Below are 15,010 nucleotides of genomic sequence, written 5' to 3' on the forward strand. Positions count from 1 at the left end.
CTAAGAGTTCTACACAGAAAAAGAATACTTGATTAACACTGTATGTGCAAAATAAACTGCTTTATTAAGTATAAATTTAGGGAGTAATGCACATTTATGTGTGTTTACCATGATGAGTGTGTCCTTGTAAACAAAATTTTAATAAGGCAGTGATGAAACTAGCAAAATACACTAAATGGCAATAATAAAAAATGTAACGAGGTCAGTGTGTTTAATTAGCTCATTACACATTAAAGATGCACAGTGCAGGCAACTGTATACTAAAAACTTTCCAGAAACTTATTTCAAACCCACATCACAAAAATGAAGCAGTCAAATTTAAATGATACTCTTACAGTCCTTGTTATCTGGAGTTGGAAGATAAATGTGATGCTTTTTTCCCTTGAAGGGGGGAAAAAGTAATTTAGGTGCACGCAGCGCTGAAAGCAATGGAAATAACAGGAGTCTTATTCACAAGTGAGTAAAAAATCAGTGACTTAATGTTTTTTTTTCCTAAACTGTGCACCTTCAGTAGTGTAATGGTCTCTTTTACTGAAGAATGGGATATAATTTTCTACTTGCATATGATCGGTCTTGAAATAACCAAGAGTTCTGGCATTGTCTGGTCTGACTTTGGGTGTACATTGTACTGAAACTATTGAGTTTTAGACATTTTTTCTGACATTTAACTGCAAGTTAAAATTGCTAGTAAACTGCATTCCAACTGTAGAATTTAAGTACTAAATAAACTCTATGCATATTAGATTCATTTTACTTTGTCTTAAGTTTCATAATAGTGTTCGATTGATCATAACGTAATTTGCAGTTGCACAGTTCAGTGACAGGACATTCCTGAACGACACTATATAGACTGATACTTCATAGTGCAGCATAAAGATGAAAGCTGCAAGAATCTTTATTCCCTTTTTGGTAGCAACTTGGATGTGCAGTTCGGTAGCTAGGTGATCAGACACCAAGATGCAAGAGAGGCAGACATGCAGACAGCAATATCGCTACAGACGCGTTGTGCTTCACGTTTTCTTCATGATTACAATTTGACATTCAGAAAATAATTAAAGGAATCATTACATTAAACTGACCATTTACTGTAACTATTGGAACAAAGCGAGCAAGCAAACTAATTTGCAGCAGAAAAACAGACAGGATTCTTGTACAGTCTTACTTCTCTGAAGTGTAGGATCAGGATGTAGTAGCAATACAATGACATCACTATCGCACACTTTGAGCCGCAAGTTACATGTGTTTTATCACCATTTTGGTTGTAAAGCTGAGGCAGGGACTCAAGATCATTTGCTGAGTCCTAGAGTCTGTGTCAGTGAACAATCTCTGATTCAGGAATCCGTGGCTTGAAGCTGTCGAGTCCTGCTGATGCAGTGTATCTCCGTGATGATCTAACTTGTCTGAAATTCCATTTATAGAAAGGAAGACTAAGCTAAGCTAGATAGCTGTTCAGGATTTTCTTTTCACTTGACATTGATGAACTAATGGAAGCAGTTTGCCTTCCTCATGAAGCCTTTGAGTATCTGTAGCACCTCCAACAAAAGTCCCATTGACAAACACTCTTGGGACCTATCAGGAAATGAAAATTGCGTTAGTTACTTATTCGAAAAAAGATAAAAATTTAAGCCAGCCTACGTGGTCTTGAGTATGCACACAATAATGATGTCCTTACATAAGCATATTTAATAGTACTGTACAACTCATGTTTTCACAGTATTTACAGAGATGGGAAACTTCATGTGCCCCTCAAAAGTGGGTAAAGATCATTGTATGGGAGATTGTAATGAATTCAAATAATTAAGTGAATATATAAATCAAGAAATCACAAGTGTTAAACATAATGGATCAAATATACCTACACAAATTAAAACTTTCAATACTTAAGTTATCTTAGTGTCTGTATGGAAAAGATCACCTCAGAGAGACAGGCAGAAGGACTCAAGATGAAGAGATGGTACAGAACTTAGGACCTTCTATCCTGAGTTTACTTATCTCAAAAAAAAAAATGAACTTGATATGGTCATAACCCATGAGGAACGTACATGGTTTAAGTTCTTGCTTTGATTGTTACATACAAGAAAATATACTTACTGTTCTGCCGCCAGTCATCTGTTCAAGAATGTCTTGGAACTGACTTCCATTTGCATTCATGTCCAGTTCTACAGCTGTATAATTTACATTCATACCCTCAAAAAGATTTTTTGCCATTTTGCAGTAGCCACATGTTGTTTTAGAGAAAATCACCACACAGTTGTCTGAAATAATCTCCTGTACATTCAAAAGAATGTTCAAGTCAGCCTGCTTTGTTTTTAAGCTGGTGCATTTCAGCAGTATCAAAAGTCACGAAAACAAATACAGAAATTAAAAATTGCTATTATAGTAATAAATAGAGGAAAATCACTCTGTAAAAGGCTTTCTGAGGTATTTTTAACAGGAATAACAATGGAGTTGCCAGCCATGCTACAGCGCTGGCTGGCTACTTCTGAAGAATCTTCTGAAACACTGTACGTTATTCTTGGTTTTAAAGGTAAAGTGAAAAGCTAATTTAGCTTTTAAATTTTCTCCACTTCTAACCTAGAGCCACAAGAATCTTAAGGGGAAGAACGAGCTACTGTTTTTTTAAAAACAAGGAGCAGAACAGTGACTTCTATGCAGGCACCTGTCAAGAAGGTATCATGACCTGTATGGTGGGTGCAAAACATATCCACCCCACATTTGTCCTGAAGACCTCTATGGTGACCTAGCACCTCCTGTAGGGATGCGTCCCATACATCAGAATAAAAACTGCTTGCTACCTGCCTGCTAAGGAAGTCACTCTCGTCCTCAAAAAGTGCAGCTGCACTTGGCCAGATCCCAAAGAACATCTGCGCATGAGTGCAGTAGGCAGTGAGGCACAGCTTCAGCAGTTTGCAGACCTCCGTGAAGATAAAGTGACTTCTGCTCCGCTTAAGCTTTTTGGTAAGAGGTGTGCTCTATACTTTGAGTAGAATACCTGGAATCAGGTAAAACTGAGCAGTATCTAACTTTCAGGAATGCTGTGATCTTCTCATGGGAGTGGAGAAATAGAGTTGGCATTAAGGATCTCTGCCAGAAGCACTGCTGGCACTTCTGAAGCTGTGTAGGACCTGCACTTGACTCTGAAATGGAGAAGGATTGTGGAGCACATGGTATGACTGCCCTGGAATGGTGCCAACCTTCAACCCTCTTCTGCTCTGCAGTCACACACCTACAGTCTGCCAAACAAGCTGCATCTCCTTGAATTATTTAGTGCAGCTCTCCCTGTTTGTAAGGCAAACAGTATACGCTGGTGGCAAGCAGAGTGACAAAACGGGTTCTGAATGGGAGAAGGAAATACCCCTATTACTTTACTGTAAAGTGAAGGTGATTTCAGGCTTTGATTTAGTATCAGCAAGTCAACTTCAAAAAACAACTTTTTAAATATTTACATCAGTCTTTTTACAAGGTTTAATCCCCAGTGTTGATAGCAGTACTGAATTTGAGTATAAGTCTGAAAAAACGTAAAATGGCTACAGCCTAGGAAGATCAGGATCCAGGGCTGTGGATAAACAGCGCTGTCAGTATTACTTAATAAACATAAGAATTGGGTTCAACATGGAAAAATAATTACATAATGTATCTGTATAAATCAGAAGAGCTTTGAAGTAACTATGGCTTTTACAAATGTTGCAAATAACAATCGCATAAATAATGTTACCTGTATTTGATTCACAGCAGCATCATTAGACAATCTTACAGAAGTAGGCAGACTGTTCCCCATTCTAAAACTAAAAAAGAAATCGAAGTCAGATACTTGAGCTTTCAAACAAACGATACATTTTATAGTTCACAAATTAAAGGCTAATGTCATAGTGTTTTCTTTAAACATGCAACCCGGTTTCTCCATTACACGTAAGTTTACTTTAGCTGCAACACCTTGCAGCCACGCTGATTCTTACGTGCCTGCAGGAAGATGCGAATAAAGATACGGACGGCGCAGACTATAAGACTAATCAAACCGGCTGCCTCTACAAAACGGATTTCCCCCCCCCCCCCCCCCCCCCCCCCACCTTCACGCTAACACAGATACAAGGGTCTAATCTCACGCCGCGGCCCGACTCCCACAGCAGCGACCCCGCTCGGCCCGGGCCCCGGCCAGCCGGCCTGCCCCCAACGAGCAGCAAGCAGCCCCGGCGCCACCCGAGCGCACCCACCCCTCCGTGGGGTTCCCACCCGCGGGCCCCGGACCCCCCCGCGGGGCTCCCACCCACCCCCGGGCCGCCGCCGCCGCCCGGCGCAGCGCCCCCTGCAGGGCCATGGCCGCCAAGAGGAAGGGGCGGGGCTCCCCCGCAGTCCTCCCGGCGGTCCGATCCCCCGCTCCCAGGCCGGCCCCCGCCCCTCGGCTGAGCGCGGGGCTGCCCGCCGCGTGCCGGTGCCCCGAGCCCGCGGCGCGCCGCCCCGCCCCGCCATGGCGGGGGGTCCCCTCAGCTCTGAGTCTTGTTTTGTCAGTCCCGGTACGTGCTACTTACAGGTAGAAAGGTGGTGCAGTTTCGCCTTTTGTAGATTTAAAGCGGGATAATGTTTTTTGACAGAGGTGAGAAGTGTTGAGAAAATTCCGAGCATCAAAGATTAGGTCAGGCCGTCACGAGAGCTTCCTTCCAGGCCTAAAATCCCCGAATCGGTGCCCCCCGGGGGGTGCTGGTCGGGCTCTGCTGGGCAGCGCCACGCAGCCCCTTTCTGTGGGCTGGAGCCGAGGAAGTGACGGCGGAAGGCTGAGGGGCAGCGCCGGGCCTGGCTCCGGGGAGCAGAGACGCTGCCGGGGCTCCCCCGCCACCCCGGCTCCGCGCCGCCAAGCAGCGCTCGCTCCTGGCGTTACCGGGTTTCCTTCTTCAGGTACACAGGCCGTAAATGTTTTCATAACTCCTTTTTTTTGCGATAGTCTTTCGACGGCTTATTCTTGTCAGAATTAAATCACGTTTTTGTGGGGGTAAAGAAGAGATTTTTCTTTTATTTTTCTTTTATTTTCTTTCTTTTTTCTTTTTTTTTCTTTTTTTTTTTTTTTTTCCGCCTCCATACCGCCACGGGACACGACCCCGACCGGCGTGCCTTCCCGCCGCCCGGCGCGATTGGCTGCGCTGCCCGTGGCCCCGCCCCCCCACCGCTGCCGTCAGTCACGTCCCGCCCGGCCGGGGGGAGGTGCCTTCGAAGTGGCGGGGGCGGGGCCGCGTCGCTCCCATGGCAACGGGTTCGGCGTCGCGCTCCCTGCCTGCGCTTGCAGGAGGCCGTGGCAGCAGCGTGGCGCAGGCGTTCGCGACGGGCAGCCCCGGGCCTGGCGGCGGGGTCCTCGCGCGGCTGGCAGAGGGGCCGGGCCGGAGCGCGGCGGCGGCGGCCGGCGGCTCCTGAGGGAAGATGGCGGACGTGCTGAGCGTGCTGCGGCAGTACAACACGCAGAAGAAGGAGATCGTGGTGAAGGGCGACGAGGTGATCTTCGGCGAGTTCTCCTGGCCCAAAAACGTCAAGACCAACTATGTCATCTGGGGGTGAGCGGCAGGGCCGGTGCGGGCGGCCGCTCGCACGGGGAAGGGACGGGACGGGACGGGCGGGGGGAAGAAGTTGCCCCGAAGTTGCGGGGGGAGCGCCCGGGCTGCGGGGCTCCCGCCGCGCGTCGCCTCCCGCCGCGCTGCGGGCGGCCTGGCTGGCGCCTCCCGGCCCGGCCCGGCCCCTCGGGAGCGCCCCGGGGCCGGCCGCGCTGTCCCGGCGGAGGCGCTGCCCGGGCGCCCGCGCCCCTTGGCCGGCGGGCGGGGGGGCGATACCCGCCTCCCCTGCGCTGCCGGCAGCCCGGGCGGGCAGGGAGCTCTCGCCGCTCCCTTCGGGAAGGTTCCCAGGGTCCCGCCCGGCGCCCCTGCCCTGGGCTGGGAGGGCAGCGTGGTTCCCGGCGAGGCCCTGCCCGGCTCTCGGCCTGTCCGTGCGGCCCGGAGCGGTCGGAGGGTCGCAGCGGCGCCGGGGGTTGCAGTCTCATGCGATGAGATCGCGTGGGACGAGATCCTGGGTGGAAGACGGGCGTTACGTACTTGCTGTCTTAGTTTATTCGGCCAGCTTTGCTTCTCCCGGAGCCTTGTCCGGGTGTAGGAAAGTCAGTGAAGCCCAAATCGACGCACTCTGGGGCCATCTGCGAGCCCTGCTGATCTCTGCCGGCACCTCGCTCTTAGCTGGGGCCTCTTCCTGGGCTGGACCGAGCACAGACTGTTGCCTGCTTGATCTTACCATAATAAACAAGTAGAGAGAGTTTTTCTGTTGCTTAGATGATTCCATTAGATAAGAGGCTTATTTTTAGAGAACCTTGCAAAAATGAGGTTTTGTACCTATTGAATTTTCTAGTGTGGTATGTATTGTGTACAATGCAAGGGAATTCTTCATTCCTCTTTCCTCAGAATCTAGCAGCTGCTTGCTCTTAATGTCTTAACTAGAAGGATTTCAATGAATCTCTTTTAAACTTGAAAGAAAAAAATGCTTATTTTTAAACATTGGATAACAAATATTTCAGGTACTGATCAAAGAGAGTACGTTATCCCGTGAAGCTTGATGGAAAGACAGAAGAACTTGCAGATTTCTCAAGAAAACCCTTGTAGTTCAGTCCTTGTGACCAGGGATTATTTTTTTTTCAGTTCTCATGATCATGATATGAATGGTAGTATTGATCCAATATCCTGACTTTTAGTTTGAGAGAGAAAGGAAAGAAATGTCTGTATGTTAATTTGAAGACAGAAGGCTTAAAACAGATTTTACTTTGCACTCTATTTAAAACTAGAAATACGCTGTTTCATTACGTATTTCAAGCTTTCAGAAACTCATTTGAAATTTATTTGTACTTCCTGGGTGGCTGGGGAGGATACTGACAGCTAGACTGAAGAGGAAGAAAAATATTTGCATAAGGAGTTAAGCTTTAAAATTCTTGAAAAGTCTTAGTTCTGTTTTTGTTGAGCGCCTGTATAGACCATTGTGGTGGTTTCCTTACTACAAGTTGCTTTTCCCAAGCAGTAACAAGTAATGTTTAACTAGACAGACAAGTTTCATTGCTCTTCTGTAGGGAGCAGAGAAACTGATATGCCAGCCTAACTCTACTACTGCTAAGGAGAGCTTGAATTAGGCCCAGAAATTCTTTACAAAAGACAGAAAGACAGCAGCTGGAGAGAAAAACTTTATTATGTACATTCAGGCAGCTTTGCCTTCACGGTCAGGAAGGAACTGTGGGTGAACAGAGGGTAGTATGAGCAGAACAGCAGTAACCTCGTAGTAGCTGTTTGTGTCCTTGCCTCTTGTGATAGACACGTTGTGGAGTTTGGAGCTTTTTTGTTGGTTTATTCGTCTGAAGTTCGTAAGGAAGTCTTGGTTTAGATCACTGGTTTCTGAACTTTTGGTAGGATCAGACTGCTACGAATTTGCAACATTTCTTGTGAACCACCATGGAATTATGTGTGTCTAATCTTTAAATTGAAGACACTGTAAAAATGAGACCAGTTCTGCAAGCCATACTCGACAGCTTTGACACCACAGTTTAGGAGCTGTTAATTTACGTAATTGCCAGACTTATGCAGGGACTTATGAGGAACACTTTCAAAAACTTTTAAGATTCAAAACTTCTTATATTCAGGTCACTTGACAGGATCCAAACTATGCTTGCATTGAGCAGTTGTTAGTGGCTTAGTTTTTTGTGAAGCAGATCTTGATTTCTGTTTTCGGTGTCAACAGCACATTTGCTGTAATTGCATCTCTGCTGCCAATCTGGAGAGAGTAATACAAGTCCCAGCAGTGGTGGTGGCATACTGTCCCTGCTAGAATTAGAAGTAGTCCCACTAGACATTTAACACTGTGGCTCCTTGAGCAGCCAAGCTGGCAGAAGTTGGCAGTGCTGCCCTGTGCTGCTTCCTCTCTGTGCTAGTGCAAGTGTCAGCCAAACAGTGAATTGGTCTGAAGAACTAAGCCAAGTTAAAACTAACCCGGGGTGGGGGGGAACAAGGCAGAAATTTATTTTAATCCAGGTTAGTTTCCAGATAATAATTATATGAATACTCCTGCTGAGATATGTAGTAGGCTAGATGGTCTAAGATAAGTGGTTTGTGTGTTTTGATCTAATGGCTAATCTGTGGCCCCTGAAGAATGATTATAGAATCTGCTTTAAAACCAAAGGAAGGAATCAATCTAGTGGAGAAACTTGTTTGCTTTGTTTACGTACCAGAGGGGCTTGTATGTACAGCTGAGTTTTTAAACAGTGAGCAGCTGGTCATGGGTATTGTAATGTGTGTGATACTCTGCATGCCTAGTCTTGTATTCTTAAAGATTGATGCTTTCTTTAGTGAATGAGACACAGGCCTTTAGTATCTCTGTAAAAATTCATGCTTTGAAACATGGAAGAGGAAATAAAGCAGTTAAATGAATTAACTCCTGCTGCCCACAGTTTGAGGGTGAATGGATGAGCAGGAAATAAGTTTCTGGTGTTAAAAACAAGCAGGTGAAACTTTGTCTCTTGCATTATGTAAACACTTTCTGCGTGGGTTTTTTTTTTTTTTTTTTAAGCTGGAGTGTTTTTTTTTTTTTTTTTTTAAGAGGTGCAATTCTTAATAGCCATTAAAGCAAAAATATAAGTACTGGACCTTTTGAGGTCTGAATGTTAAGTTTTAACTGTTAAGTAACTGATGCCATTACTAAATATGGGAAATAAGAGAATTAATTTATTTTGCTACTTTGGATGTTTGTAAATTGTCTTAAATAAGCTACTTTCAGATAAGCTTGCTTTTAGTTCTCAGTTTATTGGGCAGGTTCCTTCTGTCTGGAAAATTTGAAAGGAACGCAAACTGATGCTGAAATGTCAGTTTAGACTTGTATTTTCTCCTTGTGTACAACTGTTTGTCTTTCTGCTTTCCCTTTAATGTGTGATATCTTGTCCTCCTACTAAAATATCCTCTTAGAACCATAATGAGCATAGGGATTTCTTGTGTGTGTAGTTCAAGTGATGAAGTACCAGCTGTGCCCTGCTGAGCTTTGACAATGCCTGGGGCTTTTTAATACTGTATTTTCAAATTAATAGATAACTGTTCAGTACTTGTTTTATAAATTATGCTGTTTATTGCTAAATATTGTTAAGAACTTGAGTAGATAACCAGCTGGACTTTATATATCGTGTTCCGTGGATGTGTCACACTTCAAATAATGAGTTGTTCTGAAGTGAGATAATCTAAAATGTTTGTTTTAAAATTAAGTGACAATTGCATCAGGTGACATACACTTCAGATCCAAGTCTGTGTGGAGAAAGCTTTTGTTTCTGCCAGTGCTATCAAAGATAGCAGTGAAAGAGTAAAATACTCAAATGATTCCTTGCGGAGGAATCCAGTTCTGTTGACTGTAATTGTAAAGCTGACTTTTAGCTTCTTAGCAGTTGAAAGATACTGTGTCTCCTCCCTTTCTTCTTCAACAATAAAATGTAGGTGCACACTCGTGCCCCTCCCTGCCCTTCTCTCTCCCCCAACCCACCCCCCACCCCCTCCCCCCAGCAAATTAAGTTTTTGGAAGGAAGGAACAGTGATAGAAATATCCTCTACTCTGCTATTCACATGGTATTTCAAATCACTTATATCTCCATGTTATTTATTTATTGGTTTTCTCAGGCATGGTTATGAAAGTTTCTGCTAGTGAGTCTGGAATGGGTTATTGGACACTTTCAATCTAGATAATTAAGGGAAAGTAATTGCTTTCTTGCAGTAGTGGAATTTTATCTACAGTATGGAGAAAACAGACTTACACTTCTGTTGCATTTAGTAGATGCTTGTGTAGCTCTTTCAGGTTCAGTAAAGTTATAGTTGAATATTTTTAATTGCTTCCCCTTTCCCTCAGTGAGGTTGGCACTTCTGTGGTGAGTGTTTCGATGCTGATGGTGAGCCACCAGTAAAGCCACTCTACTTGGAGGGAAAACTCCTCCTTATGGTTTCAACAGAAATCTCTGGTTTCATCCAAATTCTGTGCCAGTCTTAAATTTTACAGTTTTGGCTTGGTATTCTGGTGGGTCCATCTTCATCGGGCATTGAGGTGAGCCAGCTAGTTGGGGATGGGGACTGGGCAGTGTGGAGGAGCCCTGTCCTGCTTGAAGCTGGGGTCTGGCAGGTCCCAGGTCTGGGCGGGAGAATCCTGAGTCGTACTGGGGGCTGTGAAACTGAAGGAAAGGTCCATTCCTCAGAGCACTGCAAGTATTTAGGGAGCAGGTTTTGTTTTGAAACTGGAAGAGACATTGCTTCCCCAACAAAATCTTCTAGTAACAGCATAAAGGGGTGAACATGTGTGTGAGGAGGGAATTATGTTTGATGCTCATGAAGCCAAGCTGAAACTATGATTTTTGTTTAGCCTTGCTTCAGGGATTTTTTTTTTTTTCCCCAAATTGTTACATAGAACAGCTTCATTTTCAGATTTAAAAGGCATCTCTTTCAAACAAGCTTTTTTGAAGCTGAGGTTAAACTTGATGCTTTTATGTTGCTCTGGAGTGGTCTGACTTCACTGTGGGAGTTCATTGTGACTTCTCTAGTGGTGAAAATTCTGTCCCATTGTAGCTGAAGAGCATGTAATACTATTTTTTTTTTTTTTTTTTTTCATTTGCAGTTCAGTTACATTCCTCTAGCTGTCCCAAATAAGCCAGACTGTTTCTTTGATAATCAGAATAAATAAGTTTGAGATGTGGGTGAATGTGTTCTTACGGTTTCCCAAGTCTTGCTGCTAGTATATTTTACAACTCATCCAGCTCAAATTTGGGATTATTTTGGACAGTTTTTATAACTGGTTTAGCAAAGAGGCTGCAAGAACATGTGTTCCTTGCTCGTATTTATTAACACAATTGGTAGTTTACTAGTTGGGCAAACCTTGCTCTTTGAAGTGTCATCTGGAAAAAAGAGAACTTGGCTAAAAAATTGTGTGTATGAGACAGTGATGGAGATGTTAAGCGTTAAAATCTTTGTTTTATGATTTCACAGGACAGGGAAAGAGGGCCAACCCAGGGAATACTACACTTTGGATTCTATCTTGTTCCTGCTCAATAATGTGCACCTTTCACATCCTGTTTATGTCCGCCGTGCTGCAGTAAGTAAACCACAGAAAATTTCATTTTGTCTTGTTTGTGATAAGTAATAAGGGCACAGTGATTTTCAGGGAATGATAGTAGCATTTAAGTGTATCACTTTGGCTGGGGAAATCAAAGAAGGTACACAACAAAATGTGTGTTTAAAAAAGAGCCCCTCTACACAGGGATCAAACTAAAGTCTGTATCAAGGTGGAGTATTTTCTTGATAATTCACTTCCCAACAGATCATCCCTTCAAGCTACCAAGCTGCATTTACAACAAGCGTCTATCACCCAAGTATTAACAGTAATTGCAGCATTTCTCTTGATATTCTACAGTCACTGTTGTCTCCGGCATGAACTACTTCAAAAGTACTTTTGTCCATCTGCTCTCTGTTGTGCAGTCCCAATCTAGATAATATTTTAGTGCCTGAGATTGTAAAGATCTACAAAACAGAAAAGAGTATAGTTAAATAGCTTTGAAGTGGACTCGGAAGTATGCAATCTAATTAAAGAAATTATTGGATAAGCTCTACAATTAAAGATAGGGGAACTCTGAAAGAGAAATTCCTTTTGATTTCCATTTGACTGCTTTCTATGAGCTCATGCTTCATCTTCCCCTGTGCCATGTGGTTACCTGATGCAACAGTGCTGTGTGTACAAAATTGAAATACTTGATTTCTGCCTACCAACATTGATTCCTGGCAGAGAAGAGAGAGAGAGAGTGTGAGTGTGTGTGTGTGTGTGTGTGTGTGTTAAAAGCCAGTTCCAAATCTTAGTTTCTAGTTTGAAGTGAGGGAGGAAAAAAAGGGGTCCTCTCTTTCAGTTTTATGGCAGACAGCACATTTCATTTAGTGTAACTGAACATCCTCTAGGAAGTAGTTGTGTTTTTAAGCTTGATAGTTATGCTTTCTTGGGAGGCAGGACACTTATTTCTTTCTTCATGTGAATGAGTAGTTTTTCAATAAAAGTGAAAAATCTTCAGCCAAGGCTTTGTGAGGAAATAACAGTTTAATATCAAGTCTGCTGTCTTTTCAGACTGAAAACATTCCTGTGGTGAGAAGACCTGATAGGAAAGACTTGCTTGCATACCTAAATGGTGAAACATGTGAGTGATGCTTTCTTTTTGCTTAGACACAACTGTGTGCTTTACAGCTCCATAGTTATGGCACAAGTGAGGGGTGGGAAGGGAAGGATGATTAACGATGGTCAGTTTGCAGCTTAACTGAACATGTTCAAACTTCTAAAAATAAGTTAGGTTTTCCTTTGTGTTTTGTTCTGAATTTATTTTTTATGGTGCTTAGATAGGAGCTGCATTCCTATGTGCACGTTTAGAAGTGAGCTACTTTTTCATTATTAATAACATTCTTTGGTTAATAGTTACATGTTGGAATGCTTAGTGTTTATACTTTTTCCTTCTGTAGACTGGGAAACTTTCAGTAGTGCATTGATTTTGATACAATAAGTGTGTGGGATAAAATCTTCAGTATAGTAAAAAAAATACCAAAACACTGCTTTGCCAGTCTAGCAGATTTGCCTAGTATTCCATCATCTTAATGATTATTAGCAATAGTAAGAGAAAAGAGGTTTTTTTGGAGAGAAGGATAAATATGGTTTGCTTTTGTAAGTTGCTCTGTTTTGTAGGTGGTCTTAGAATTGTAAGTATACTGGAATATGATATGACTGTAGTATGAGAAGTGAACTATTTTTTGTATAAATTTTTAAAGGGACCAGCAGGTTGTCTCTATTCCAAAAACCTAGATGAACTAGTAGATCTTAACTCTAGGTTATAAAGTGATTACCTTTGTGACTGTTTAATTTTATGTGGCATGTACAGGCCATAGACTCGCTGACTAATTTATGTTGGAAGGGACCACATGAGGTCATCTGGTTCGATCCCCTTCTCAAAGAAGGGCTAAATGAGCAACCTGCTTTAACTTCATATTCAGTCAGGTTCTGAATATTTCCAGTTCCAGTGTTTGACCATCTTTGCTACCTAATACGTAGTTAGAATTTCTGTTGTTGAAATTTATCTGTTATCCTTCTTCCTTCTGTGCTTTTGCAAATATTTTGTACTTAAATGAAATGTTGTGTTTGGTTACAGCAACCTCATCAAGCATAGACAGAAGTGCTCCACTTGAAATTGGTCTTCAACGGTCCACTCAAGGTACAGCTTAACTGAAAAATAACTTTGAGGTTTATTTTATGGAAGTGTACTACAACCTTGCATTTTTAATGTCCTCTTTTTCTTGTAGTTAAAAGAGCAGCAGATGAAATATTAGCAGAAGCAAAGAAACCAAGAATAGAGGTAATGACAGTAACTGTCATCAGTACAAATTGGGGGTGGTGGTAAATTACAGTACTTGTCTTTTTTTTGTAGCAGTTCATTTGGGCTACATGTCCTCTATGTGCACACTGTACTTCTATTAGTGTGAACATGAACTGAAAGGAGTTAGTATTCAAGTATCTGATTTAAACTTGGAATTTTGGTTGCTGGGTATTTGTTGTAGTATGGAGGGAGAAAGCTTGGCCACATATCTGTAAGGACCTGTTGCGTTATAACCTGTTTGCTAAGAGCTGTGGGATTGGAATAAAAGTGATATTTAATGACTGATTATGGTTATTTGCCATCCGTGAATTGGCTTTATAACTTAAATGCCAATCTTACCCTCTCTCAATGGATACTTATTTGTTTTACTTGCTATTTTAGTCCCTTTATAGCAGTACATGAAACTAGCCCTGTGATTACTATTCTCGGAAGCTGTGTCTTAGGTAATTAATTTAACAGTGTATTTTTGCAAGTGCCTCTTGAATAGAAGCAATGTGTTTAGTAGTTACACCCATTGTATTACTTAACTCTGCCTGGTTTTGAAAACTGACTTGCTGTTTTGTTTTTTTTTTTTTTTTTTTTTTTTTAAAAGATGTTCATGCAGCTGTCTACTCTGTGAGCTATTATAAATCTGGCTGTATATATTTTCAGAGTACTGAGGCTTTAGTTTTCTTCTTAAAAGAAGAGTTATAGAAATATATAAATTCCCTTATTCAAGAACTGGATTTGAACACTGGTTGTGCTTACCTATAACTGCATAAGAACCATAAAAACTTATTCATTCTTAATGGCACATGAGCGGATTATTGCTGTGAGATGACCTATTGGTGATCTATAGAATTTTATTCTACGTTCCCCTCTGTGGCTATATGCTTTGAAACTGTAGATCTCTACCATAATAATTTGGAGAATCAGGAGTTCTGCATATGAGCCTAATGAGTTTATGTCCATTTTCTTTTTGTTTGTTTTTTTCCTGCTCCGGCAACTCTGAGTCTGTAAAGTCTGTTTTAAATTATTTGGAGATCATTTCTGTGTAGAGATTCCACTTCTCGCCTGATACATGGGCATGACTGATGTTACTGTGCTTCAGTCTTTCCAGTTAGCCTTTTAGAATAGGACAGACTTGCTGATGATTTAAGTTTTGTGGGGAAATAAGACATATTGAACACAAGCTATCAAATACTACCAGCATTTAATAGCTGAAAAAATGGCATAAAATTACATCTCTCTGTTGCTTTTTGAAATTGTACATCTGTCTCAAACCTGGCTTGAGTAAGCAAAGGCTCCGTTACTCTGGACTTGTTTTTTGTATTTACTAGGAATGCCATTTGTTGAAGTTCTGTGTCAAGATGTAACAGTTCTGAGCAACTTTTTTTTTCCTTTAAAAATGTAACTGATTAAATACCTGGGCAAATTTTAGTGTCTGATAAATTTACCTTAAATATATACGTGTGTGTATGTATTGTCCTACTTGGATGCCAGCTTTAATTTCTCTGACTGATTTTTCTATTGCTTTCAATTGCTGTCTAAGCAAGACTCTTTGAGGGAATCATAATTTCCTTTTCATTATTCTAATTATACTTTGTA

At 42.2% G+C, this 15,010-nt stretch overlaps 2 protein-coding genes across 5 annotated transcripts in view; one reads left to right on the forward strand and one right to left on the reverse strand.

Annotated features, from left to right (window-relative positions):
* Positions 1-857: 857 nt before the first annotated feature.
* GLRX2 (glutaredoxin 2) lies at positions 858-5,107 on the reverse strand. 4 transcript variants are annotated; one of them, XM_032998633.2, is made up of 4 exons: positions 4,527-5,107; positions 3,716-3,785; positions 2,092-2,268; positions 858-1,569 (listed from the first exon to the last, which is right to left on the reverse strand). In XM_032998633.2, the coding sequence occupies exons 2-4, from the start codon at positions 3,776-3,778 to the stop codon at positions 1,450-1,452; spliced, it is 360 nt and encodes a 119-aa protein (XP_032854524.1). In that variant the 5' UTR covers positions 3,779-3,785; positions 4,527-5,107; the 3' UTR covers positions 858-1,449. The 4 variants fall into 4 exon arrangements, with proteins under 4 accessions (XP_032854524.1, XP_042659405.1, XP_042659420.1 ...); XM_042803471.1 differs by lacking the exon at positions 4,527-5,107 and adding an exon at positions 4,269-4,334; XM_042803486.1 differs by lacking the exon at positions 4,527-5,107 and adding an exon at positions 4,212-4,245.
* A 222-nt stretch (positions 5,108-5,329) lies between these two features.
* The window catches only part of CDC73 (cell division cycle 73), a 113,945-nt gene continuing 104,264 nt past the window's right edge, over positions 5,330-15,010 (forward strand). The window contains exons 1-5 of the mRNA XM_032998543.2: positions 5,330-5,537; positions 11,010-11,115; positions 12,133-12,202; positions 13,199-13,261; positions 13,350-13,402. Coding sequence (XP_032854434.2) covers positions 5,407-5,537; positions 11,010-11,115; positions 12,133-12,202; positions 13,199-13,261; positions 13,350-13,402 — 423 coding nt within the window. The 5' untranslated portion in view covers positions 5,330-5,406. The remainder of the gene's footprint in view (positions 5,538-11,009; positions 11,116-12,132; positions 12,203-13,198; positions 13,262-13,349; positions 13,403-15,010) is intronic.

Source organism: Tyto alba, unplaced genomic scaffold (assembly GCF_018691265.1).
Source record: "Tyto alba isolate M040663 unplaced genomic scaffold, T.alba_DEE_v4.0 Super-Scaffold_1000006, whole genome shotgun sequence".
Classification (NCBI taxonomy): Eukaryota; Metazoa; Chordata; class Aves; order Strigiformes; family Tytonidae; genus Tyto; species Tyto alba.

Bases quoted from the DNA above. Each gene is read 5' to 3' on its own strand.
- GLRX2 (XM_042803471.1), bottom strand. From the start codon at position 4,315: ATGGCCCTGCAGGGGGCGCTGCGCCGGGCGGCGGCGGCGGCCCGGGG. The intron at 3,786-4,268 runs GTGGGTGGGAGC...TTTCTTTTTTAG, and splicing joins GCGGCGGCGGCGGCCCGGGG to TTTTAGAATGGGGAACAGTC. The intron at 1,570-2,091 runs GTAAGTATATTT...ATTTCCTGATAG, and splicing joins AGATGACTGGCGGCAGAACA to GTCCCAAGAGTGTTTGTCAA.